This window comes from Talpa europaea (assembly GCF_964194135.1).
Source record: "Talpa europaea genome assembly, chromosome: 6".
In the NCBI taxonomy this organism is placed as follows: Eukaryota; Metazoa; Chordata; class Mammalia; order Eulipotyphla; family Talpidae; genus Talpa; species Talpa europaea.
Window position 1 is genome coordinate 58,821,100 of NC_140072.1, and position 27,342 is coordinate 58,848,441.

The following is a 27,342-nucleotide window of genomic DNA, read 5'->3' on the forward strand; positions in this document are numbered from 1 at the left end:
TCACTTCCCAGTCCGGGAGGCCACCTGGATGGCTTTGATCCACTCGGTACGCTCTTTTGGAGTGGCCGCTTGCAAAAAATAATGAACTTCATCAGCCGTGATGATCTCAAAGAGGTTGTCTTCTTCACTCCTCTTAACTGGTAAAAGAGAAAGTGAATGTTGGTGCATGGGCACAGACCCCAGAAAGGATATCTAATTCACATTTCTACAAGGAATGAAATCCCAATATTTTGAGTGTTCTACAAGAATTAAAGATATGGTTTTCAAGCTGACCATTGTGGTATGACTATATATATATATATATATATATATATATATATATATATATATATATGTGTGTGTGTGTGTGTGTGTATACACAAACATAGATGTGTATATATATATATATATATATATATTCTGTGCATAACCAAATATACAGTATTTATATAGTAGGTACATCATATGATCATGTCTGTATGTATGTGTTCTTAAGAAATAAGTTAAACACTCTTTTTTAACAGGTTAAAATCAAATGAAATTTGGCACACCAATCGTATTTAATGAGTAACTTCTAATAGTGTCTAACAAGTACCTTTTCTCTATTCATAATATAAACCAAGGACTGACCTTTAACTTAATTTAAAAAAAAAAAAAAGGCCAACCACCAAAATCCAGCTACCAGTAGAACCTGAACTGCGTTAAGCGAGGGCTAAGTTGGAGTTTCTGCTCAAAGTCTGAAAAGACTTAAAACATCCATCTCAAAGAAAAGACAAAATTCTCCCTATCCCAGAACTAAACAGGAGGGGAGTTGGCAGATCCAGAGCTGTAAATATTTAGGTTTTTGCAGCATTAGTGTTTTCCTGTCAATCTCTATAGCATCATAAATCTAAAAATGACAAGACAAAACCAGGGATTGGAGATCCAAACCATATGTCCCCAGTGATACCTTGTTCCCTACAGTTGAGAAGTCAGTCTCCACCAGTATGGTAATTCCACGCACCAAGTCACAGACTTGTGATATGGGGTCACCTGGTCTGACCTTCCTACTCCAAGAAGAGGAATGAAGACCCAGACTAGTTAGGAAATTCATCCCAAGTCATTTGCTAACCAACAATCACAGCCCCACCTCACATGCACTATCCACTGACCATATTGTCTCACCACACAAATGTCCTTTTTATTGTGGGATATTTCCTGGTGTGGATATGCAAGAGACTCCCTTTAAGGTATGACATGCTTTAATTACAGGCATCAGGAGATAACCAGTCTTTCCATCAAAGCCAGGGATGAGGATTTTTTTTCAGCAGTGCTCAGGGACTTACTCAAGGTATGCACAAAGCCACTTCAACCTCTCAAGGGGCAACATTTCTAAGGTTCTCAGACTGAATTCATGCATGCTTATGCCTGATTGATTGAGTGAATAATTGATTGCCATTGGCTTAGGATGCCCAACTATGGGGAGATGACCCTGAGTGAACACATTTCTCTCACACAAAAATTCACTCCTACCATCTGGGTTGCTTTCCACTGAAGTCACCACACAGCCTCTCAAGTGTACTGCGCCCAGAGGATCTTCCCCCTGGAAGAGAGAGGAGTCAGTTGTTTTCTTTCTAAAGTACAATATATGGATATACCTTATCCTGCAGGTGCAAACCCTACACAAAGTCACGCTGATACAGATCAAAATCCCCCAAATAAATAAAGGCAGAGGGAAATGAAAGGAAAGTGTTTCCAGATCCTCCACCCTCCACTTCAGTAAGGTCAGAAGGCTGGATAAGGAGATGCAAATCAATCTGAGCTTCATCTGGAAGAAAGTAGGAAAGACAGAGGAGCGGCTGAGGGCCTGCCCTCTCTGAGGGAAGGGCTACATGTTTGGGGCCCCACACAACTGACACAGCAGTATAATCCTCACAGGCAGAAACCAAAGAGCCCTGTGCTGCAAGCAGAGGCTAAGGTTCCAACCCAGACAGTTATCTTTACACTTCAGAGTTTGCTCATTTTATTGAGGAGAATCCTGACTAACCAAGAGTCTAAATGACTAAACTTAAAGAATGCTCTCATCCAAGTTGACCTGAAAGAATAATTATCACTTTTTTGCACTTTAAAAAAAGAGCAAAGTGTTGTAATGATTGAGTTTTCCTGAAAATATCAGATTGAGGCAAACAAAAAAACTCAACCAAATAAATGCCAGTGGAGTGTATCTTCTTCCATCCCTGACTTTATGCTGGTCTTAACACTGAGATCTCAGTTCAAGGAGGGTGGGAGAAAATGGGAAAGGAGGCAGGAGAGAAAGAAGGATACTGAGCAGAAAGGAGGCAAAAAGGAAACCTAGCGAGGAGCTGCAGTGGAGGCTTCCACTCCAATAAAGTCTTCAACTCACTCCAGCGGGGTCATAGTAGTGCAGATACGCAGGGTCTTCTCTCAGAATGAACTTCCTCACTTTCCAGTTTTTCCTCCTATGCCCCTGTATCCAGGATCAACACAAAAGAAGCAATAATAAGTTCTTAGTATCACTCAGTACACATACTACCTATGATATGTCTGCTGAATTGAAAAAGATGCACTAACAATGTGCTAAGACACAGTGGGGAATTTACCAAGTGAAACTATTGCTACGATTATTTTCCAGCTTGAGTATTCTGTAAAACAGTACTGTGCACAACGGTCTATCTTAAGTTATGGAGGTCATGGGGCTCTAAAGGGGTTTAAGACATGTTTCTGCTTTCAAAGGGTTAATAACTTATGTGGACATATAAAACAACAAATGTCCAAATCAAATCATTTGGTACAGATAACAGTTATAACAGTTTTCTTTCCTTTTTTTTTTTGGTTTCAAAATTACTTTTATGAAAAAGAACATTTGTTGTTTTTGTTTAAAATCTTGATTTATCACATTCTGAGCAGAATTTGATGCGGTGTTTTTATTTTACCTAACAGAATGCCTTGCCTGTAGGCAAACAGAATGTCAGATTAAAACTTTCAATACTCTGGGGCAAAATCTGCCACTTTTAATAAGAGACAAAGACTCATTTGGATCTTTTCAAACATTATACATTATACAAACAAACCGAGTGTCCGTTTATCATGTTCATTGCTTTAATTTGGGGTGAATGGTATTGGGAAAGGAGAGGGCTGCAGGGGCACATGTGGCCTGCAGTGAGCCATAAAGTAAAAGGTCATGATGAGGATTCAGTGTATTGATACAAATAAAGTGCTTAGCTGAGGACTGGGCATATAGAAAGACTCAACCAAGGTGAACTTTTTTGAAAAGACAGATGACCTCATTGATACTATCTCTTTGTGAAGCCTTCTACTTCATTTTTCTAGGAAACCATTTGCATAAAGTGGTACATTTGTCAACAATATCCATTTGAAATCTTGGCTACAAATGAAAGAAGATGGAGTTAGACAAGTACCTGCAAGAGCAAGTGCCTCTGCTGACAGATCCTCAGACAACAGTTTTCAAAGGAATTAAGTGAAGTGCATATAAGTATAGGTTTGGTGTCAAAAAAAACCCTCATAGGGCCTCCTGGGTGGCGCAGCCGTTGAGCGCTGGCCTGAGAAGCTGCCCACAGCCTCTGCAGCGCCGGTTCGATCCCTGGCCGCCGGGCGAGGGTCCCAAATGGCACGCAGACCTCTCCTGCCACGCCCGCTGCTCCCCTCAGCAGTGTACTTCGTCATTCTGCCTGTTCTGCTCTGCTCCCGGCTCTGTCTCTGGTGAATTCTCTCACCCTCCCTCACTTCTGACTGTACCCAGTGCTTGTATAAGTAAATAAATAAATCTTTAAAAAAAAAAAAAACCTCATAAACATGTATCCATGTGGGACACACAGGAGTTAGGTGGATGACAAAGAATTAGATTGGAAAACTATTGACAGCAAACAGCAGCAGTGTGACTACACAAGGCATTTTCAGAGGCTGAGGACTAAGCCCAGCGGGGCTGGGATACAGGGTTCACAAAGAACAACAGAGGCCAAGTTAGAAGAGTGGAAGGAGACTTGGCAAAAATAATAGGTGGGGGCAGTCACTGATGGCTTCTGAGTCAGAGTGAAAAGATTACAACCACACTTTAGGAAAATTAATATGGTGACAACATACAGGATGGACCAGCAGAAGAGGTTCAAGTTAAGTTGGGGAGAAGATAATAAAGTAATAAAGTAATAAATAAACAAACAAACAAACAAACAAACAAACAAATAAATAAATAAATAAATAAATAAATAAATAAGGGGTCACACTTGAAATAATAAGCATAAATTAGTAAGGACTAACATCCAGTAACAATCCAATGGAAATGGGAAAGAAGAGTGCATGTGACAGTCCATGATGTAAACAAACAAAAAAAAAAAAACAGACATGGCCCTTCCCAGTAGAATTAAACCTTGACATAGCCTTGACTGTGAGTTTTGAGGGGCAGAATTTGTGTCTTGTTTATCACTGTTCCTTTGATGCCCAGCACTGTGCCTGGCACACAGACACTGCTTCCTAACTGTTTATAATTGCTGTGAATTACAGTTATTTCAGTTAGGTTATAGCAGTTTTTTCAAAGTCATGGTAAACCAAGATTTCCCACAGAAAATTCTAAAAACTTAAAACTTCAGAAACAAACAAAAATTAGATTAGAAGATTATAGCAATAGTTTCTACCTGGTCAATACAATGTTGCTATTTCTAAAGCACCATATATTGACAGACACAGAAGAAATTTTTCAAAATTTTTCATTATGCTTGTATAGAAAGGAATGAAACATCTGTGATTTTAGCAAATGCTTCCAAATGCTAGGTCAGAGGAGTTTAAAGGAAGCTAAGGAATGGAGCTGTTATTTGACTGAGCATTTAGTCTAGGAAGTCATCTCCTAAGAGTCTTTTACTTACCTCCTAAGAGGAACCCTGTTTATGACTCTGTGGGAGAATAGAAAATTCTTCTATCTACTGTATCATGTCCAGAATAGCCTTTGCAACACATCAACTTCTAAAATTCCTTTTAAAAATCTCTATTTTTTGCCTTAGATAACATTGCCCATGAGATAAGGACTGCCTCTTACCATTTCCTCCTGACCTGCAGATGCCTATGTCATGTTCTCTTATACATTTCCTGGGTGAATACCAAGTCATCATGAGTCAATGGAAAAGGAAGGTAACAGGAAGATGTGAAATCAGCCAAACTCTGACTAATCAGCCTATACCCTTCACACCCTTACTGACATCACAATGTGATGCAACCAAGAGCCTGATATTACTAAGTGCACGTCTGGCATCTTTCATTTAATGAGTATTTCCTGAGGAATTTTAAGGAAAGTATGCATGCCTGGGGGTTCCAAGAATTGTTGCTGAGCCATCACATACTTATACTTGATTTAACTCACGCTACAAATGCCCATCGCCAATTATACACCAAGAAGGACGCTGAGCTTTCCCTAGATACAAGAAAAGCATACAGATGACCCTTGAACAATACAGTTTGAAGTGCCCTTTTATGTGGATTTTCCTATAAACAGACAACATAAACTTATATTATAGATCAATGCAGTACAGACTGTAAACTATTTTCTCTTACCATTTTCTTTATAATATTTTCTTTTCTCCAACTTATTTACAATAAGAATACAGTATGTAATACAGGTAACATACAAAATAGATGTTATTTACAGTACTGATGAGGCTTCCAAACCACAATAACTTATTTGTAGTTAAGTTTTGGGGAACTCAAGGTTATGTGCAGGTTACTGCTTACCCTTAATCCTTGAGTTATTCAAGAGTCAACTGTATAACACACTGTCCCTATTGGGGGACAGTATAGGCCATTCCCAACATATACTACTTTGACATGTGGATCATTTTGCGCTAAAGGCCAAGTAGGACTCAGTGGACTCAGGAGGGTTTTTGTTACCACTCCCTTAACAACATAACAAGAAATTAGATTAGGGGCCTGTTTTAGGAAGTAAGATATTATCACAAACAGCTACAAAGAGTATGGGCTAAATGTGGTAGATGGGAGGATGCTCGCAAGGCCTATTTGTTCAAATTCCTCTGTGTCTCATTGTCTGGCATGGCAAACATTTGTTTACCAAATCATTTGCTATTCCACCTTCCAATAAATTATCTTCCTCCCCTTTAAACTCTCAGGCCCTCACCCTTTCCCGCCTAGTTAGGATGGCATATAGACCCCACTTTCTTGGCTATCAGAGAATAATATGTATCTTTGTGGGTTCATCATATTTAGGAAATTAAATTTGGGTAGGAATTTTTTTCCTCTCCTATGTCTCCATCAAAGAAGGTACATGTTCTTGACAAAGTAAGTATTTTATTCATTGTCGTAACAGAATGAATTATATTTAAAAGGATGATATATGATATAATCCAGTCCATTCCTTCTTGAATTCACTATGTCCCCCAAGTACAATTATCTCCCCTGGGAGGGAGAAGTGGTGGGGAAGAGACCACTCTCCAGTTGAGCACATCTACTTCCCATCTGCAAGGTATGGGGCACAGGTGTCCTTTTTCATGCCAAGCCTTCCATGCAGGCTAATCCTGGCTAACTCCCAATAATAGACACAAGAAGGTTTTCTTTTTTTTTTTTTTTTTTTTTTTGGTGGGACGCTCGCCGGTGGCCAGGGATCGAACTGGCACTGCAGAGGCTGCAAGCAGCCTCGCAACCCAGCGCTCAACCGCTGTGCCACCAGGGGAGGCCCAAGAAGGTTTCCTTTTTAAGGTTCTAAAAGAGGACTTTTTAAAAAATTTCCCCAGGTGATTATAGTATGAACCAGGGTTATAAACCACTGAGCTAAGAGATTTGGAAACTTGAAAGGAACTCAATTCAAATAGAAGAAGTTTTTGTTCCTTGCCCCCTAAAAAAAATTTAGCGCAAAGAATATTGTTAAAGAACAGAATTCCTGAATGCATGGATATTTGCTTTCTACATGTTAAAAGGAGGCTTTATAAAGGTGACTGTTTCAACAGCAGTATTTTGATAATAGGATAATTCACTTTGAGGAAAAGACTAGCATTTGGTTCTCAGCCCTGGTTACATAATGGAATTGCTTAGGAAGCACTAAAATGCAGAAACTGGTTTAAATGGCCTGGATCAAGTTTTCTGAGTTTTCTAAGGATTAAAATGTACACCAACTAGACTAGCTAAGGCTAAAGTGTACCTATCAAAGCCAGGTAAAGAAAGGTTAGAAAAACCTAGAAGTTGTTGTAGTCCCTATTATCTTCACCACAGCCTCAGGCACCCATCACTCTCAGCCAGTTTTTGATGATCATCTCAACTGTATCACGAAGTCCTTCCTTTTACAAGTCATTAAATGCACAACTTCGGATCTTCCCTCCAGGTCTGTCCCATGAATCACTCAGAGGGAAGTTTAGGGTCCTAGTGTGAGGTAAGTCAAATTTTCCAGCCCCATGGGACACATGGACTGTGCACAGAAATCTCACAGAGCCAGGCTTCCTCTGTTCATAACCGAGCAGCGCCTTTAAGACATCTCCTGGCACGGCCAGGAAGGCAAGACCTGGGCTCTATATAAAGCAGCTCTGGGGCGAGCCAGTCCTCTCCTATCATGCCCGCTGCTCCCCTCAGCCTTGCTTTTGGTCTGTTTGCCTGTTCTGCTCCCCGCTCTGTCTCTGGTGAATCCGCTCACCCTCCCGCACCTCTGGCCTGTAACCCAGCTATTGTATAAATAAAAAATAGATCTTTTTAAAAAACAAATAAGTAAAGCATCTCTGGGGTCTGCCATCAGGTGCTGGTATCGGTTTGTTTCACCCTGAATATTCCCAGGTCTTCCGGTTACTTCCTCCTCTACTAGGTGTCTGTCCTGGCTTCCTCGCTCAGCTCCAGCCCTTGTACTCTCTTATTTCTGGGCATCATGTGCCTGGGCTTCTGGTCACTAAGTAGAACTTTTCAGCTCACCGCAGTGCTAGCCTCCAGACTGACTGGGGTCTGTATAAATGGATGCTTGGTAACTGATATGACCACTCCCCCAGGTCTGAGTCTTTGTCCTCAGGACTTGACCTTTCTCTTTTTGCTGCTTCTTTAGAGTTGACCACAGGCAAGCCTTGGTTTTGGTCCCACTGTATCTTCTGCACAAACTGGATGATGCTTCTTGCCACTTGTGATGTTCATCTCATGCACGTGATCTATTGCTGTTTCCTGGTTACTTTGCAGGGAAGAGAGATAAGCAAATGGAAGTACTTTTGCTATAAAACATCTCTGTCTTTTGGATGACATCTTCATCAATTTTTTCTCCAGCTAACAAAAGGGCAATATTTTCCTTGAAGCATGATTTCCCATAATTTTGAAAACAGATGAGTTTCCCTAATTCAAGTTGCATCTTCTGCCCTGTGGCCTTGGTCCTCCTGGCCTAATGCCACTTTGATCATCTACTTAGCTATTTGTCAGTCTTTCCTTCTGTGGGTTCTTTTTTTTCCTAGTTGACTACTAGTCAAATAAATGAAACACCATTTGGTAATTCAGAAATAGAAAGAACCTGATGAGGAGTAACGCTTAGAAAAGAATAGAGGTGGCCACTCACCTGCTTCAATAAACACCCCTGCTTAATAATGACCCCTCTGAATTCTTCTTTCAGAATCACATCATCATCACTGGAATTTTCTTCACAGAAAAATCCACTGTCTGGCTATTGGGAAACCAAATACAAGTTTATTTTACCAGTTGAAGGCATATCACTACTTTTACGGTCTATACCTCTCCCCCACCTCCAGTCACTGGGTCGGTTCTTCTTTCCTCTGTGGTTCACATTCCAACCTGAACTTCCAAAGCTGTCCTTGGTTAGCTTATTTCCCCTCCTCCTTTATCTTGTTTTTAGATGCTTGTTTCTGGTTTCTAGATGCTCTCTTTACTCCACTCAGGTGTGATCTTGTCAATATCCTTTCATTTCTATATGTTCCCCAAGTTATATTCTAAGTTTAGCTCAGGACATTTCTTCTCCCAAAAGTTTCTTTCTCTTGGGACTTCATGGCCACAACCTTTGAGGGCAGGTTTGACCAATTTATAAGACACTGCACAATCTATCTCCGTTATGACCACTGTCTTTCAGCTACTTCTACTTCGAGTCCAAGAGCATGTATCCAGCCTCATCCTCTAAGATCAGGAGGGAATAGGGGTGTGCACAACTACATGCAGAAATAAATCTTACAGAAGAGGAGCCTCTGTGGTGGGTATTTTTAGAACCCCACAACCAGATTAAAGGCCTGAAAAAAAATTACTGCCAGTAAAACTTCCCCCAAAATGAAATGAAACTCTCTCTGGGACAGTCACTTAGTTTTGTAAGCAGGATGGTTCTCTTAAGTAGCTTCCTAACTTTTGTGTTGGACCACAAATAGAAACAAAAAAACTACCAAATTCCCCCTAGAAATCCACTGTTGCTGGATTTCCCCTTGTGAGGAAATGGACCAATATCAGTTCCATATTGAATAATACAATGTTCCTCAATTTGTGGTCAGCCTATCATGGGAAGTACACAAGATGATTGGGAGGTGACATGACTGAACACATTTTCTACAGAGTCACATATTTTAAGGTATATTTGGAAAAAATACAATCACTCTGTGATTATATGACTCTCTCTCTATAAAAAGGAAACTCTAGGAGGGTTGAAATTTTTACCTGTTGTTTTTTTTCACTGTGGTATATCCTCTGACTAGGAGAATGCCTGGCATGTATTAGAGGCTAATAAATTTTAATAAATGAATTCTTGCTTAGGATAAAAATAGGTATGGCTATGGAAAACACTCATCATCACTTATTATTAGGGAAATGCAAATCAAAACCACAATGAGTTATTACCTCACACCTGTGATGATACATTATATCAAAAAGACCAGAAACAAGTACTGGCAAGGGTGTACAAAAAAAAAAAAAGGCCCTTGCATATTGTTGGTGGGAATATAAATTGGTGCAACCTTTATGGAAAACAGTATGGAGATCCTTCAAAAGTTTAAACTAGACCTAGCATATAACCAGCTATTCCACTTCTTAGGTATCTATCTGGAGAAAATGAGAACACTAATTCAAAAAGATACATACACGCTGTTATTTACTGCAGCACTATTCACAATAGCTAAGATATGGAAACAACCTAAGTGCCAATTGACAGATGATTGGATAAGGGAGATGTAATATATATACACAATGGATATCACTCAGCTATAAATAAAGATGAAATCTTGCCATTTGTGACAACATGGATGGAACTGGAGGAGATAATGCTAAGTAAAATAAGTCAAAAAGAGAAAGACTCTGGATGGTGTCAATCACCAATGGAACATAAAGAAATAAAACAAATGATCAAACTAAAACAACCCTTAATCTCTGATAACAAAATTGTGGATACCAAAGGGGAAAGAGTAGAATGCAGAATGAAGGATGAATGGGTTTAGGGGGTTGACTGGCTGTTGGTGGGAGGGGGGTTATTAGAACTTTGTGGTAGAGCAACAGACATTTGAAGGGATGTGAGGTCATACTCCTAAAACTTAAAGCGTTGTAAACCAATGGTACCTCAATTTAAAAAAATTGATATATTAAAGTTTAAGAAATATATGTATAGACAGCTATTCTTATAAATAAACAATAGTTTCTTTTAACCTGATTCAATTGGATGTAGCAGGCATTGTGGAGGGGGACAGCAGTCAAGTTGAGAGTTGGGGTGTCTCCTGGTTCTCCTCATCTGACATGTCTTTCCTTCCCTCCATCCCCCATTATCTAACAACTCTCTGAATGGCTGAGCTCTTTCTTTTACATGTGTGGATATGACCTGAAATCAATCTGTAATCTGCCTGGTGCAGCTCTAAGACAAAGAGCATAGATGGGTAGCTCCTTTAGCTTACAAAGTAGTAGAAGGCATCAGGGTTGTCCAGAAAAGGGTGCTCAGCTGTCCCATCTGCTGCACTCTTGGACAAATCTCCAGCAGGCTGCAGATAACCTTCGTTGAGCAGTGAGGAGGCAATCATGAGACCTTCTTGGCGATTCCTAACAGACTGGTTAGAAACCAGCCAGTCAATGACACAGGTACCTAGATGGGACCATGGGAAAGAAGGTTAACTCTCCATACCAAAGAACAAGCCATTGACAGAGGACCAAAGTGTCTGGTTTATCTAATCTTCCTTGTTATTTCAAGAAGGAAAAACAGTCAGTGGGATAGATAACAAGAAACAAAAGGATCCATGTAAAGGTTTTTGCTATTGTTGTTGTGATACCTATATGCTTCTTAAGGAACAACACATGCATCAAAGAAATAGTTTTTACTAACCCACTTATTTATTTCATTAACAAACATTTATTATGTGCCTACTAGATACTAAGTACTATGATGGGTATTGGAGAGGTTTGCTCAGGCAGTCTAAAGGGAGAGATGGCTGACAAGTAGGTGTTGTAATAAGACCATAGCTGTGGGTCACTGCAATGAAGCTACTGGGTCAAATCTGCATGATGGGCGGGCAGGGGAAAGGGAGTTGTGTGTGCACTTTGGGACAAGATCCATAGAGGAAGTGACATTGAACCCACGCTTAAAATGAGTAGAGGGGCCTCCCCGGTGGCGCAGCGGTTGAGCGCTGGGTTGCGAAGATGCCCGCAGCCTCTGCAGCGCCGGTTCGATCCCCGGCTGCTCCCCAGCCACCGGAGGAGGGTCCCACATGGCGCGCAGACCTCTCCTGCCGCCCGCTGCTCCCCTCAGCAGTGTACTTCTGTCCTTCTGCCTGCTCTGCTCTCCACTCTGGCTCTGGTGAATTCTCTCACCCTCTCGCACTTCTGACTGTACCCAGTGCTTGTATAAATAAAATTAAATAAATAAATCTTAAAAAAAAGACCAAATTTAAAAAATAAATAAATAAATAAATAAATAAAATGAGTAGATGTTTGCCAAGCACATGGAGCAGTAGCTGAGAGGAACCAACACAGGCTGAGGGTGCAGTGTGAACAGAGGCACATAGGCAATGAAGCAGCCCCAGTGCAGAGTGGGGGTAGGAGAAAGCAAAAGAGACAAAAGGGAGAGGAAGGCAGAGAGTGAATGAGGAGAGCTTTGATGACACATCAAGAAATTTGGTAATGTGGGCCTTCCCGGCGGCTCAGCGGTTGAGCGCTGGGCTGTGAAGCTACCCGCAGCCTCTGCAGCACCTGTTCAATCCCCGCCACTGGCGAGGTTCCCACATGGCTCGCAGACCTCTCCTGCCGAGCCCGCTGCTCCCCTCAGCAGTGTATTTCATCCGTCTGCCTGTTCTGCTCCCTGCTCTGGCTCTGGTAAATTCTCTCACCATCCCATGCTTCTGACATAAATAAGTAAGTAAGTAAGTAAGTAAGTAAATAAATAAATAAATAAATAAATAAATAAATAAATCTATCTTTAAAAAAAGAAACTAAACAAATTTGGTAATGAGGCAAGTTTCCCAGCAGGAAACAGGAAACAACAATCAGATGTGTATTTTCTAAATTAAAATTTTATATCACAGTTGTACTGAATGTCACACCTTGTCAGGGCCCAGCAGGCACCTTGAGAAGCCAATCAAGTTTCTGCCTCAAGAGTGGATTGCAAAGAAAATAAAATGAAATTAACACATCAGTTGGATTATTAACAGACTAAAATGCAGCTTTGTGTTAAAAAAGGCATTTATTTTCTTTACAAATGTAGTCAACTAGAGAGTCAATGTGACAGCCAGCAAGTTCCCCATCATCAAAGCAAAAGCAGTAGTATGTGCCATCCTTGAAGAGGAGTGAGAGCAGCTGATTGATGAGCCTTCCGTGAATTCTATCTATGAATAGCTATTGCCGAATTTTATTTCTCGAAAGATAAATGGATACTGTATTTCTACTTTTTTTTTTTAAGATTTAATTTTATTTATACAAGAGCAGGGGTATAGACCAGAGTCTCAGGAGGATGAGAGGATTCACCAGAGACAGAGTGGGGAACAGAACAGGCAGCCTGACTGAAATACACTGCTGAGGGGAGCAGCAGGCAAGACAGGAGAGGTCTTCCTCGCTATGTGGGATTCTCCCTGGCCAGCCGGGAATTGAACTGGTGCTGCGGAGGCTGCGGACAGCTTCACAGCACGGTGCTCAACCCACTGCGCCACCAGAGAGGCCCTGTATTTCTGCTTTTAATTCTTACCATGACCCAATAAAAAAGGTAAAGCATTCTTAGTATCCTAAGAATGAGAAAGTTAAGACTCAGAAAGTTTAAGTCATTTTAGGCATGAGTTCTTACGTTGTGCCTTCACCTAGATTCCATGTTTGTTTAGCTACGCATGCTATAGCTTGAAAGACAAGTTTATCATGGTCTCCCTGTCTCCTGATATTCAACGTCCAACACATGTCAAAAGTGACTAGTCCCAGTCTCAGCTGTAGATTTGTTTACCCTACTGAGACCAACCAACATCCACATGAAAGTTCCATTCTTGGGAATTTCAAAAACTCACCCTGAACTTCAACAGGATGAACTTAGGAAGTCTACCACAACTCTCCATGACTCAGAAGCCCATTACACAAGAAATACCTGGCCTGGACCTTGTACCCAGATCTATACTGGAACCTCCCCCAATTCTCACACGCAAGGCTTTGCCTTGGAGACCTTAGTTCTGCTAGAGTTAGGACCTTTGTTTTGTCAGTTTTCCTTGCCACTCTCATGGCTTGGTGTCTTGATACACATCTCAGTGTTGATTTTTCTGATGCTAGTGGGCCAGTGCCTTAATTCTTTGAAGTTGAATTCCCGTAGAACATTACCCTATATCCCAAACTATGTCCATTACCTTCAACGTTCTTAGTCTTGACCTAGACCATTTTTATGTATTATCTAGTAATCGTGCATCCCTTCAGATTCTATATCTGTGGTCTTTTCGGCATTTTCCTCCCTTAAACTTTCCTGTCACCATAAGTAAGGTACTAGGCAGCTGACAAGCCTAGTACTAGTACGTACATCCCATTTTGCCCCCTAATGAGCCACCAGCCCTATCAAGCTTCCCATTTTCTTTGCTGGATGCATATTATAAATATCTCTGCAACAAAACTTTGAATTCACTTTCCTTTCTTCAGCCTCCTCATCAGAATTCCTTCCCATAAATATTTAATGGAATCCTACCCACCTTTCAAAGTCAAATTTAGGTACTACCTTCTATTCATCTCAACAACCAGCTGAATTCTTTCTCTTTTCTGAACAGAACTGATTGTGCAGACTTGTGCCTCTTAGTCATAGTAAGTTCACTGAGAATTTGCACCATACTGAACTTAGTCTATGCCAGGAATTACTCCAAGTACATTACAGCAAGTCTATAAAGTAAGTGTGCTGTGATAACCCCCATTTTATAGGCAGATAAAGTGAGCACAGAGAAGCTAAGTATTGACCTAAGGTTTTACAGCTAGTAAGAAGCTCAGCCAGGATATGAACAAAAGGACATGTTTTCAACCACTACACTGTCTACCTAAACTCTTTTTGTTTTAATGAGATATAGTTGACATATAATATTATATTTATTTTGATGTAACATAACAATTTGATATTTTTGCACATTCAAAATGATCACCATGGTAAATGCAGTTAACATGCCAAATTCTTAAACATTTAATGCCTTACCTTTTGCTGCCACAGACATCCCTAAAATTGTCACTTGAATCTTACACTGTATATTGATTTCTGTTTATCATACTAAGGGTCTCATCTTATTCAACTCTCTGTCTATTTCAACATAATGTCACTTATTGAAAAATAATTGATCCTTTGATTGACATAACTGGAACTTTTGAAACTTAATCTTGAACAAGAAAGTTCACTTCTAATCTGTCTTCTGTTTCCCTGCTGTGAAGTTCATTTTCATGTTCACTGGTCAGGGTTCTATGACTCCATCCACCCACCATGCTTCTTACTCTCTACACCAGAAATTAGGCTGAGGGAGAACTCCATGTTGCCCCTCATTTCAGCTGTCCCATTTCAGATTTGAAAGTTTTCTTACCTGTGAAGCAGTGATTAAAAATCTTCTTGTCCTTTTCTAGGTTGAGTTCTTTCACACCTTTTTCTATGTCTTTCATGGACAAATACAAGGCACTGAATAGAGATGAAAACAGACAGTGAGTGGGGACATTTCAGACTGCAGACTTCTCTTTGGGAGCAGCCACCAGGGAGAGGCTGACCATGAGTACAAGTTTCCTCTTCCCAGGGGTTCCTGAGCCTCATGTCCCCAACAGATTATAAGTAATCTATTATAAGTAGTTTATATTTGACTTTAACTAGCTTATATTTGCAGAATTCTGTGGCATTCCCAGCATTCAACAGCACATACTAAGGTGGTATTACTGTCTCTTAAATGCACCAAGTTGTTGATTTAACCCCAGGTGCCTGAAATGGAGTGTTGAGCCCCAGTTAGGTGCTAAAGATTAAAGTTTCCAAGGGCCAGTTTTTCATACACATTCTAGATTTTTAAGCCTCCTCAGTTCTTTAAGTATCCTTCAAGAGACTATCTGGTATACTCACTTGCGTCCAAAAAAGTGAACATTTTGTTTAGACTTATCTCTTAGTCTAAAAATTATAAGGCTAAATAGTTCTCATGTTTTTCTTTGAAGTAGTAAAGATAGCCTTATCGGGGAAATCATAAGAACAACACAGAAGACCACTTTCATATATCCTGTGGTCCACAGAGCAAGAGTCTTATTCCCACATGGCTCTGACATCTGTGGTCAGAAATGTGGCCATGTGGCGAACCCACCCAGTGCTGCATTTAGACCAGGAGCCTCTCTGTGGGTCTTCACTGAAAACTTCCTTGGTGTTTGATCTCGCAAAGCTCAATGTGCAAACTTCATTATACTTGACATGCCATCTCCTGTGTTAGGCTTGCAGAGGGATGTTTTGGTCCCCACGCAGGGACTCCCTGACCCAATTTTATAAAACAGCATCTTGTTGGACATGTTAGGCAGGTAATATAGAATTCTTCCTGACAGGGCTCTTGTTTAGGGTATGCTCAACATAACAGCAAAACTAGCAAAAAGTAAAGAGCCCCAAACAAAAAGGTTCATGTGATAGGTGTCATGAAACATATAGGAAGAAAGAAACTCCCCCCACTACGCCCACCCACCAGGGCTGAATTTACCCTATGGGCCTCTGACAACATTCAGGCAACAACTATCATCTGCAAGTCCAAGTTAACCAACATCAGAGGCCATAAACCAGGCCAGAGCACAAATGGTTTCCACACAGAATGAGCTTACACCTTGGTTGGCCTTTGGTGACTGAAAGTGTGAATGTAAACTTGCACTTGAAACCCTACATGTTTGGACATACAACCCCTGCCTTTTCCTACCTACTTACAGATCCTGAAGCTTTCTTTCAAAACTAACTTATTATGGGTACTTCATAAATGTGATGATGTTCTCTCTCTTTCTCCTCTTCTCCCCTCTCTGTCTCTCTCTCTGCCAAGGTTACACCAAATTAAGGGAATTTATACTCCATCAACCTTCTCTCCTCAACTGCTAGGCACTAGAGAAGCCACAATCACTCCCTCACACCCAAGTGAGCATCTTGCTTCACACACACGCTGGTATTGAGCTGGAAGGGTAGATACAGCCATCAAAGGTGAGCAAAGCAAGCCCTGGAAGAGGATCTGTTAGATTTCCTCCAAAGGAAGACAAAAGAAAGGGTGAAGGAAAGGAAACATAGAAAATCACCCTAAGTCAATTGTTTCTGGTAGTCGAATAGACCTCCTGGTGGATTTCCTTGCAAACTTCTGGCCTCCTTCAATACATTTTATGGCCTTCTTGGTGTCCCGAACCCAGCCGTCTCTTTCCTCCAGGAAGGCTGCCTGGAAGAAGTGGTCCTGCTGCTTATTCGTAGTGATCTTGAACACAAACTAAAAATCAAAACACATCCCATTAGGAATAATTCCAGTCAAGAGGCAGAGGCCCTTTACCAAGCAGCAGTAAGCCCGCCCTGTTCTGGAAGTGCTTGGCCACAAGAGACCCAAATGTCAAAGGTGGGTGATAGGCAGTGGTGAGAGGGACTGGCCCAGAGAGCACCATTCACACTATGGATTGTGAGCTCCACACAACTCAAAGGTCAGTGTCTGATGTGATATTTGTCATAGTCAGTGATGCCAACTCACCATCCTCTTGCCAAAGTCCTGACAAGGGCTGGTCAGAGTGCTTCCTTTCAGGGGAATCATTCCTTTGGGGCTGTTGTCACTTTTCTTCTTATAGAATTCAATTCCATCTTCTAACAATACAACCCACATGGGTTTCCAGGTGTTGAAAATGCTCCCCTGTGGTGACAATAAAAAAATTGGGTAACAGTGTTTTCAGGAAAGCAGACTTCAGGAGAAAAGGAACTGCCTTTCTTCCAGAACTTAAAAAAAAATTAGATAAAATGTGTGCATATCTATAATCAGCCAAGAAGCCTCTTGTGGGCCATTACCAAGAGAATATAGCATAGACCTCTACTTTCTTTCTTGAGTATTTCAGGCTTATTTTCTGATTTTTGTCCATTGTGTTCAGTTCAATTCATGATGACAAATAGATTCTATCTCCAGGGTCAACTCAGACTGAGTTAGTTGTGGACACCAGAGGCTGGACTCACTGAGAAATTGTCACCGACCAATATTTATGTGTGCCATGGACATGGAGACCAAAAAATGGTGGATGCAAGCCACAGTTACTTCCATCCCTTAGTCTAACCAGAATTTATCTGAATAAAACTGACAAAAATCAACTCAGATGGCCATTTTTGTGTGCCAGCATGGCAATGCTGTGTGAAAATCACTTGCAAGATGATCTGTAATGCCAGAGTGAGGCCAACCCTGTTAATGTGGTCTTTAGAAAAATCCTTACTCAAGAAATTTTCAGTTTGGGTTAGTGCCAACTACCCCATTAGCAATAAATTAGCCATTCCAACTAGCTCAAGGACGTCTCTTACTTGTCTATATCTTGGGAAGACTTTGAAAAAAGAGGGGATCAGGATTCTCTTTGCCTCTCATCTTTGGACTCAAGATGTTGCTCTCTCATGTCTACCACAAGATAGAATTATCATCCTTGTCCCAACACATCCTTTTCTTATCTTAAATACAAACAGCCTCTATATAAAGGTCCAGTTGCCCACAAGGAAGACTGCAAAATGATAAATGCTTCTGTTTCCTTTCTTTGCTGTCCAAGTTACTAAAAAAAATTTCTAATTAAAGTACACTATCTCTTTTCTGTAGAAACAGAATAACTATCCATCTAAATACTGGATTAGTTCTCCTTTTCAACAAATGGGCAAGATCCACACTATGACAACATATGAAATAATTTCAGTCAATCAAATGTCTTTCTAGTTTATGTCTAAGCGAGAATCATATACAGAATATAATGGTCTCTCCAGGAAAATGAATAACTATAAGAAAGTGAAAATCAAAATCAGCAAAAAACTATGAACCAGAAACACTCTATGGGGGGTGGAGGGCAGGGAGGGGAGGGATTGGGGTCAAAATAAGGGGGTTGCAATTGTACGGGGAATATAAAAATAAAATTTATTTTAAAAAAAAGAATATAATGGTCTCTTACAAAACAAGAAGAAAAATACAATCAATTTTTTATATGAGCAAAAGACTGGAAAAGGCACTTCATTAAGGAGGCTACCAAAAAGCATATGAATAAGTACTCATCATTATTCAACAGGGAAATGCAGATGAAAACCACAATGAGATGTCTCTCTGCACACCCATTAGAGGATCTAAAATTTAAAAAGATTGAAAGAGCAAGAGTTGGCAAGGATAGTAACTGGAACTCTTACACATGACTTGCAAGAGAGCAAAATGGAGCATCCAACATGGAAAACTGCACAGAATGTACTGATTCTTAGAAGATATATTTTGAAATATTTAGAAGTGAGATAGCATGATGTTTATAACTACTCAAATATCTCAGCATGAATATAAGTGCATATATTTATATGTAAGTTTAAAAATAAGGAGGGAGAAAAACAAATGTGGCCATGTATGAAAAATTGATAAATCTACATAAATTGGACATAGCTTATTGTATTAGTTTTCCTATTTATTTTGTGGATTTGCAATTTTTCAAAATAATATGAAAAAATAATAAACAATACATGATACTACAATGTATTAAATTTTAGGATATCCTTTTGGGGAAATATATAAACAAGTCTACTTAAGAAAACTATTAAAATAATTGAAAATAATAAAAGATATGCATAGATCAGGCCTCCCCTGGTGGCGTAGCGTTTGAACACTGGGCTGCGAAGCTACCCGCCAGCCTCTGCAGTGCCAGTTCAATTCCTGGCCACCGGCAAGGGAATCTGCACATGACGCGCAGATCCCTCCTGCCGCTCCCACTGCTCCCCTCAGCAGTGTATTTCGTCAGTCTGCCTGTTCTGTTCCCCGCTCTGGCTGTGGTGAATTCTCTCACCCTCCCACGCTTCTGACTATACCCAGTGCTTGTATAAATAAATAAAATAAATCTTTAAAAAAAAAAAAGATATGCATAGATCTAGGGGTAAGATGTTGGGCTAGATGACTGCCAAAACCTCTAAGATTTACTTTCTATCTCAGACCTGGAGAAGATAAGTAACTGTCAGAGTCACTCAGAATTTTTGACCTTGGAATTGCAATAAATTGGGAGAGGTCAACCAGCACTGCATTCCTTGGAGGCAATGAAAGTAATGCTACTTCAGAGACAACTGCTTAAAATGAGTTTGTGGTTTCCTAATTCAGATGTAGCCTTAGGGGTATGTCAGCACTCAGAGGATATGGATTCAGGGTCATTAAGAGCACTGAGGACACATCAATTCTGCAAGCAAAAGAAAGCAGACACTTATAAAGTAGAAACCTGGTCAAGGTTTGACAGTTGTAGTTAAGTTAGGATAATGGACAGAGGACTGGTCTAACTCCTGTCAGTCAACACTGCAGCCCCAGCTTCTCCCTGGAATTACCTAACAGCCCCTCCCCTGCTTTGTATTTATCCCTTTCTGACCCTCCCTATTGGTGATCACCCAAGGACAAACTTGGAAGTGGGATCATGAAATGTCCATGCTAGAAAAGCATTTAGGATCATCTACCAAGACTCTCATCATAAAGCTAAGGAAGCTGAAGCCCAATTAAGTAACTAGAACCCAGTATGTTTGAACAGTTAATGTGGAACTGGAACTAAAATCCCAGTTTCCTAATACCCAATTGTGTGTTTTTCCCTCCATTTCCTCTTAGAAGCCTTCTTCATTTTGTTTCTTTTTTTTTTTAAAGATTTATTTATTTATACAAGAACTGGGGTACATACAGAGGCATGGGAGGGTGAGAGAATTCACCAGAAACAGAGCAGGGAACAGAACAAGCAGATGGACCAAAGACACTGCTGAGGGGAGCAAAGGACGAGACAGGAAAGGTCTGCCATGCCATGTGGGTATCTCCCTGGCTGGCCGGGAATCAAACCCACACTGCAGAGGCTGTGAACAGCTTCACAGTGCAGCACTCAAACCCACTGTGCCACTGGGGAGGCCCTCATTTTGTTTCTTATATAAAAAAAAATCTGGGATCTAAATCAATTTCATTAGGCCATTTAGTTAACTTATGTATAACCTCATATACATAGATATACACACATACACACATCTTTGCATGTATACATGTGTATATAAAAATTGTAAAATGTATCTATCACTAAAACATTATTTTATGATTATATAAACAGACACACTCTATACATAAAATCATGAAACATGTTAATGTTTTTGGGCCTCCCTGGTGGCACAGCGGTTGAGCTCCGCTCTGCGAAGCTGTCCACAGCCTCTGCAGCACTGATTTGATTCCCCGCCAGCCAGGAAGAACCCCACATGGCATGGCAGACCTCTCCTGCCTCGTCCGCTGCTCCCCTCAGCAGTGTATTTCGTCAGTCTGCCTGTTTTGTTCCCTGCTCTGTCTCTGGTGAACTCTTTCACCCTCCCATGCTTCTGACCTGTACCCCAGTTATTGTATAAAATAAATAAATAAATCTTTAAAAAATAATGTTATTATCATAAATAATATATTTTTATTATATATACGTTATCATAAATAATATATTTTATGATAATAATATTAACACATTTAATGATTTTATAGAGAAAGAGACAGGGATGAGCGCTGCGCTGTGAAGCCGTCTGCAGCCTCTGCAGTGAGGGTTCGATTCCCATTAGGCCGGGGAGATTCCCACATGGGTGTGGCAGACCTCTCCTGTCGTGCCCTCTGCTCCCCTCAGCAGTATATTTCAGTCAATCTGCCTGTTCTGCTCCCCACTCTGTCTCTGGTGAATTCTCTCACCCTCCCGTGGGCTTGTACCCCAGTTCCTGTATAAATAAAAATAAATCTTTAACAAAAGAAAAAAAGAAAGAGACAGACATAGCCAGAGAAAATCATGTCTGTTTTTTTCCCATTAGAGACCAAAACCTATCCAAGTTCAGGTCATAATGGGCTGATTTTAGATGCTGACTCAGATTTCAATTTTCCTAGTGAATAATTTCATTATCACCGGAATGGCATAGCCTAGTGCATAAGAACATCACATTGCATGACACCAAAAGAATAATGTTTCAGTGTGAGAGGTTTGCCTGTATATAAATTGAATTTCTGTACATTCAAAAGCCCTGCAACAACTGAAAAGCAAATAAAAATTTGTGGATATTTGTATATGCTCTATATAATTAAAGGTTAATATTCTTAATGTATTTTAACTCTTTATAATCAATAAGATTGTATAATCTTATTTCCTATTTCTTATATATAAGAAATATACAATACTCTGCAATTTTTTTTAAGTGAGAAAATAATATAGATAATTTTCATAAGGGGAAAATGCCCAGGTCCAATAAACATAAAAATGTACTATTTCAATAAATTTGAAGAATTGCAAATTAAAATTAAATAAGATGTAATCTTTTTCTTTAATAAGATGTTGTTTAAGATTTATAAAATGTATGGGTGAAGATTTTGGGGGAGGGGAAGGAGCTCTATGAGTCAGCCATTTGATGTGGGCTGTCAAAAAAACTGAAGTCATAGTTTTAGGCTGTATAAATAGAAGTACAGGATTTAAAGTGAAAAAGTAATATTCTGACTTGAAATGGACATAATCAGTAGGTGTCCATGGACTCTGGAGCTGGATAACCTATCTTCAAATTCCAGCTTTGCCACATTCTAAGCCATGTGACCCTGAGGAAATTTTTTAATCTTGTGTTCTCCATCTGGCAAATGCACATAATGCTATCATCTATTTCTTAAGGTTATTGGGAAATTAAATTTAAAATCCACATAAATCACATATGGCACATCTAGAACATAATACACACTCAATAAATACTCCTTATTCCTTGTAAATCTATTCTTATTAAGTACATTTGGAGAACAACCTTGAGCCTGCTCAAAAGAGAGTGACAAGATGGTATCTCTCTTGGGGAATTGTTGAAAGAACAGTTGAAAGAACAAGCTACATTTTACCCCTAAAAGGGACAGACAGGTCCACTATTAAGGGTGTTGTAGTTTTGAAGTCCCAAGAAGTATTTTCAGAAAGTAATAGATTGCTGCATAACTTAAAGGAGGAAGTGAGTGAGTTCTCTGACATGGGTGTTATTCAAGCATGCTTGTTAACAGATTAATAAAAGAAATGCAGACCACAAGGGGAAGGCCCATTAAATACTGGCTTCAACACTTACCCTCCACTCAACCCTGAGATTCTACACATATATTCCAAAAAGATTGTTGACCCCACCAACCCTTTATCTTCTATTTTCAGATGCCCCTGTCAACTCTTGGGGCTGACCTACCATCCAAAAATACATGCATCTTAAAAACATATGTAACAAGGAATTTTGATTTCTTGGTTTTTCTGACTTTATTTTAGGCAACTTTCTTTCTCTGAGACATGTTCATTCAACAAATAATAATAGAGCAGTTCTATGCTTCTAGGCCCGGGTGTCTGGGTATAAAGATGAACAAGACAGTCTCTACTTGGAAGGGCTCCCAGCCTAATGGGAGAGAGAACAGCTCCAGTTCAGTTTGACTGTGCATGAACGGGGGCATGAGCCATGCCTTCCTGTGTAAATGCCACTTCACAGAAACATGACACAACCCATTGCTGAGGGTTGGGGCAACTTTGGTGTTTAGAGCTCCTCCCAGACACCTCCCCTAGCGTGAAGACACCTCCTTTAACTTCTCCTTAACCTCAAACTTCTCTTTTCATTGCAGACCTATAGCTGGAATTCAAAGTAAAATCACATTATGACCAAACCTATGTAGCTAACTAAAGCAGAACTGTGGGTTAGTACTGTCTCTTCTCCCACACTCATGGGACATGGTATTTTAAGTCATTGTGGGGTGTTAATGTAAGTGCTTATTTCCGCTTCACCATAAATCATATCATCTAGATTTCCAGCCTCATCTCTAAAATCACTTGAATAATATCCTAAATAAATGGTAATCGTGTATCTATTTCAATTCTTTAACGGTAAAGAAGATAATCTTTTATATTTTTTTACATAAATAAAGTCTTCTAGATTGGACAATTTCACAATAAAACCATATTAAGTAAGAGAGCAATGGCACAGAGTGCTTAACAGCATGGTCACTAGCTTCTGAAGGATGTGGGTTCAAATCTCCATTTTGCCTCTGCCAGGCTGTGTGGACTTAACCCAGTTGCTTAATTTTTGCAAATTTCAGTTACTTAATTTTTGCAGACATCAGTCTCCTCACCTATACAATGAAGATAATGAAGTATCACGTCCCTTGAAAAGATTAAATCAGATAATAAGCTTACAGTGCTAGATAGTGGCTAGCTTATTGTAAGTATTAAAAAAAAAAGTGGTAATCATATAGGTAGATCGACAAGATTACACAGATTTATGGGTAATGCGATGACATCATTCTGGCAGAATGTTCTGCTAAGCACCACCCATGAGAGCAACAGTGCTTTGGAAAAGAAAATTGCAGCAATGTGAACCTGTGAGGACCACACGTAACATGGCTCAGCACAGCTCTGTGAGACATGGGGGTCACACTGGGCCTTCCAGTCCATCTCTGCCACTTATTAGCTATGTGAGCTTGGGCAAGTCTCTTTGCCTATATCCCTCGGTTTCCTCATCTGTAAAATAACTTGTACCCACTTGGAAGGGTCATTGTAAGTATTAAATGCATTAAATGCTTACAATTGTGCCTGCTGCTGGGTAAGCACCACATGTGTTAGCTATTATGATGATGGTAAATCAAAGAGTGCAAGATTCTGTTGACTGTTTTAAGTAGCTGCACAAAAGAATTCCTGGGCAAGATACCTGAGTACTGCCCTCTCTTTCCCTCAAACTTTCCTCCTTTACCACTATTCAGTGTCACTCTTTTCTTGCCTGCTCAAGCCCCTTGTCCTTCTCTTTCCTTTCCTATCCCCAATTACTGGGTTTCTCCCAGCCTCCTAGGACACCCAAATCCCTAACCCACTCTTTGGGTCAGGCCTGGTGTGAGAAGTGCTTACTGACTTGGTCACAAAAGTTTGCTCCAAAAACCTCTAGAAATGAAGCTGGTTTGTGACACAATGGTGGTGGAGTTCAGGTTACGTAATCTGCTCCTCTCTCTTTTAAGCTATGATTATAAATATATCCATGTCAATAGTGTGTTTCCAAGGACCTCCAAAATATGTTTATTTTTTATCACCCCTGCTCAGATAGGAAGTTTGAGTTTACTAAACCCAATCTTGCCACAATATAATTTATCAAGCCTCACTCTGGTTCAGGAAAATTTCTCTGACGTTTGCTTTTGCTTGTCTTGGTCAGCCCCTCTTTTTGAATGCTGCATGGGACCAATGAGACAGTGGGCTGAGCTGTAAGGTGACCTGGGTTTGAATCCCAGGGTGTCCTCCTATCAGCTGTTGGACTGTGGGCAAGTCATTTCTGTCTGAGCCCCAGATTTCTCTGGAAGATGGAAATAAGGATACTATCACATGGGGGTGGTTAGGATTGAATGCTCATAGAATGGCTAGTGGTGATGTGGTAAGTTCTAAATTCTCTTTTTTTCGCCACATCAAAAGTGACAAGACTTGAGACCAGGAAATCTGGCTCTTATTTAAATTGAAAAAGATGCAAAATTACAGAACCATATATTTTTCCTCCTCTATCATCTCTATTTAAAGATCTTGGGTAGAAAGCAAAGAACCCTGAATTGTGAATGTCAGCAGTTATCTCATACAGAAAAAAAGCAGAAATGTTTTATAATCAGTGCCATTGATTTTACACTAAGGCTTATCTGACATGATAAAATCCTTGTAACAGAATTTTCTGTTATATTTTTCCAACCCAAAATCTCTTATCTTCAATAAAATAATTTCCTAAAATAACACCCAGATATCTTCAACTATACAGGAGAAAAAACTGAATGGAGGTAGATTCTTATATTATTATCTGTCATACTTTAAGGTCCATAACCATAGTCAAGACAACTAACAGGATGACAAATAAAGATCTTCATGGTCCTTTCTTCACTATTAACTTGGCAACCAGCTCAGGTATATATACCAATATATACAATATATACATACCCCAGCAGTATCGAAGGAGGGCCCCTGATCTGTTGAACCACATATCGACACTAATGCTAACAGTCATTACCATTTATGCAGCATCTACTATGTGACAGGTTCCCGACATGCAGTTTTAATTAACAGACATAAGGTAACTGAATGGAACTTAACCTCTAAAGAAGTTAAGAACTTTAACACCTCACTGGGAAATTTTAAGTTTAGATATAGTTCTTCAGCCCACAAGGAGAGTGTTTCTGAACCAAATATTACTTTAAAATGAAAAATTAGAGAATTTTAATATACTACAACTAGATGTTCAAAAGATCCCTGAAAAATATGAAAAAATGTGGAAATATCAATTGAAATGTCACTACATGTTTTAGGTAATTTTTTAGATTTTTTTTTTCAGGAAATAATCTCAGAGAATTACTTTCATTGATTAAAAATATTTATTGACTTAAATCCATATGCTTCATCCTCATTTTCTGGTGGGGCAGACTCATTAAAGATTTAGCTTTCTATATTTTTTGTAATTTGGGGTTTTCAAGTATGGGTACACAATAAACATAACTCTCACTACCACATATATACAACAAGCCAAACTTATATTAGATACACTCTAAGAAAATCCTGGTGTATAGGGTAGAACTCCATGCTACCAGCCAGAAACACAACAGTCAGGTTGTGTTTCCCCTGTGGCCGTGGGTGGTCACCGAGCTTCAAGGCCTGTTTTGTTTTTTTTTTTTTTTTCCTCTGGACATGAGGGAAAGAGGCCATATGATCTCAGGCCCCTTCCAACTTTAATCAAAACACAATCAAGTGGCAATGTATGCTGTTTAGCCTCGACACTTGTAGAACATCTTGGGCTAAAATGCTCAACAATGAATGGGTTTTAAAATAGTTGCATCAGGTTCTTGTTCAAGGAATAAACTGGTTATCTGAAGTGCTGTACATTCACAATGTACTGAATTTTAGTTCCGTTCTAACAGGACGCTGAGCTCCTTGGGTCAGTGTAAATGTACTCACTTATTTAGGTGTTGCCCACAAGCCCTGTGTATGAATGCTCCTCCTAGGGGCTTTCCCAATGATGCTTCATGTGCCTGCTCCCAAAAGTAAAGCCAACAGTGCTAACAAAATTCAATGTCCTGATGCCACACACCAGTGAGACTAAGCATTTTTAATATACCTGTGTCCCAATGTCCTAATCATTTAAAGGGTGCATTGGCCTGCCATGTCAATCACACATTTTACAATTCATTGAGAATTATGAATGAAGAGGTTTTAACCCAATAAAAAAAAAGCATAAATGTTAAGAAAGATGGCCCAAGAAATTAGTCACAATTACTGTGTTGCTTTAATAGTTCATTTTTAAAATTTTTCTTCTTGCCCACCTCCAAAAATAAAAAAGGGGAAGAGGGATTTAAATAACAAACCAATAGTCTTTTCAAGTAACATTTAAAGCAGAAGAGTTTAAATAGTCTAACATAACACAGATGTGTAGCTTTTGAAAATATGCTCTAAATGATGAAGGATTTTGCTAAGGTCCCCACTTTCCAGACCCTGCCGTCTGGAAAGTGCCACAAGACCAAACTTTGCTGATCCCTGAGCTGGATTAGTTCATCTTTCAGAACCAGAATGCCCCAGTATATGTCCTGGCTTACCACCCCACTCCCAACATTCTACGTGCTGTAATACTCCCCTATTTCAATCCAGTAGGTTTAACATTAAATATACCTAAAATTAGAGGATAAAGAGTGCAAAGCTGCCCCCCCGCCAACCTTATTTCCAGGATACCCTCCTGGATGCCCTTCTGCTTACCCTCTTCACAAGGTAGCCCTCTCTGATCCGCTTTGGTTCCAT

The 27,342-nt window shown here is 39.9% G+C and overlaps 1 protein-coding gene across 1 annotated transcript; it reads right to left on the bottom strand.

Annotated features, from left to right (window-relative positions):
• PLEK (pleckstrin) lies at positions 1 to 27,342 on the bottom strand (the record flags this gene model as incomplete). Its single annotated transcript, XM_084235562.1, has 9 exons — positions 1 to 137; positions 1,492 to 1,561; positions 2,363 to 2,446; positions 8,510 to 8,614; positions 10,824 to 11,008; positions 14,931 to 15,022; positions 16,636 to 16,817; positions 17,070 to 17,225; positions 27,301 to 27,342. The coding sequence occupies 9 exons, from the start codon at positions 27,340 to 27,342 to the stop codon at positions 1 to 3; spliced, it is 1,053 nt and encodes a 350-aa protein (XP_084091688.1).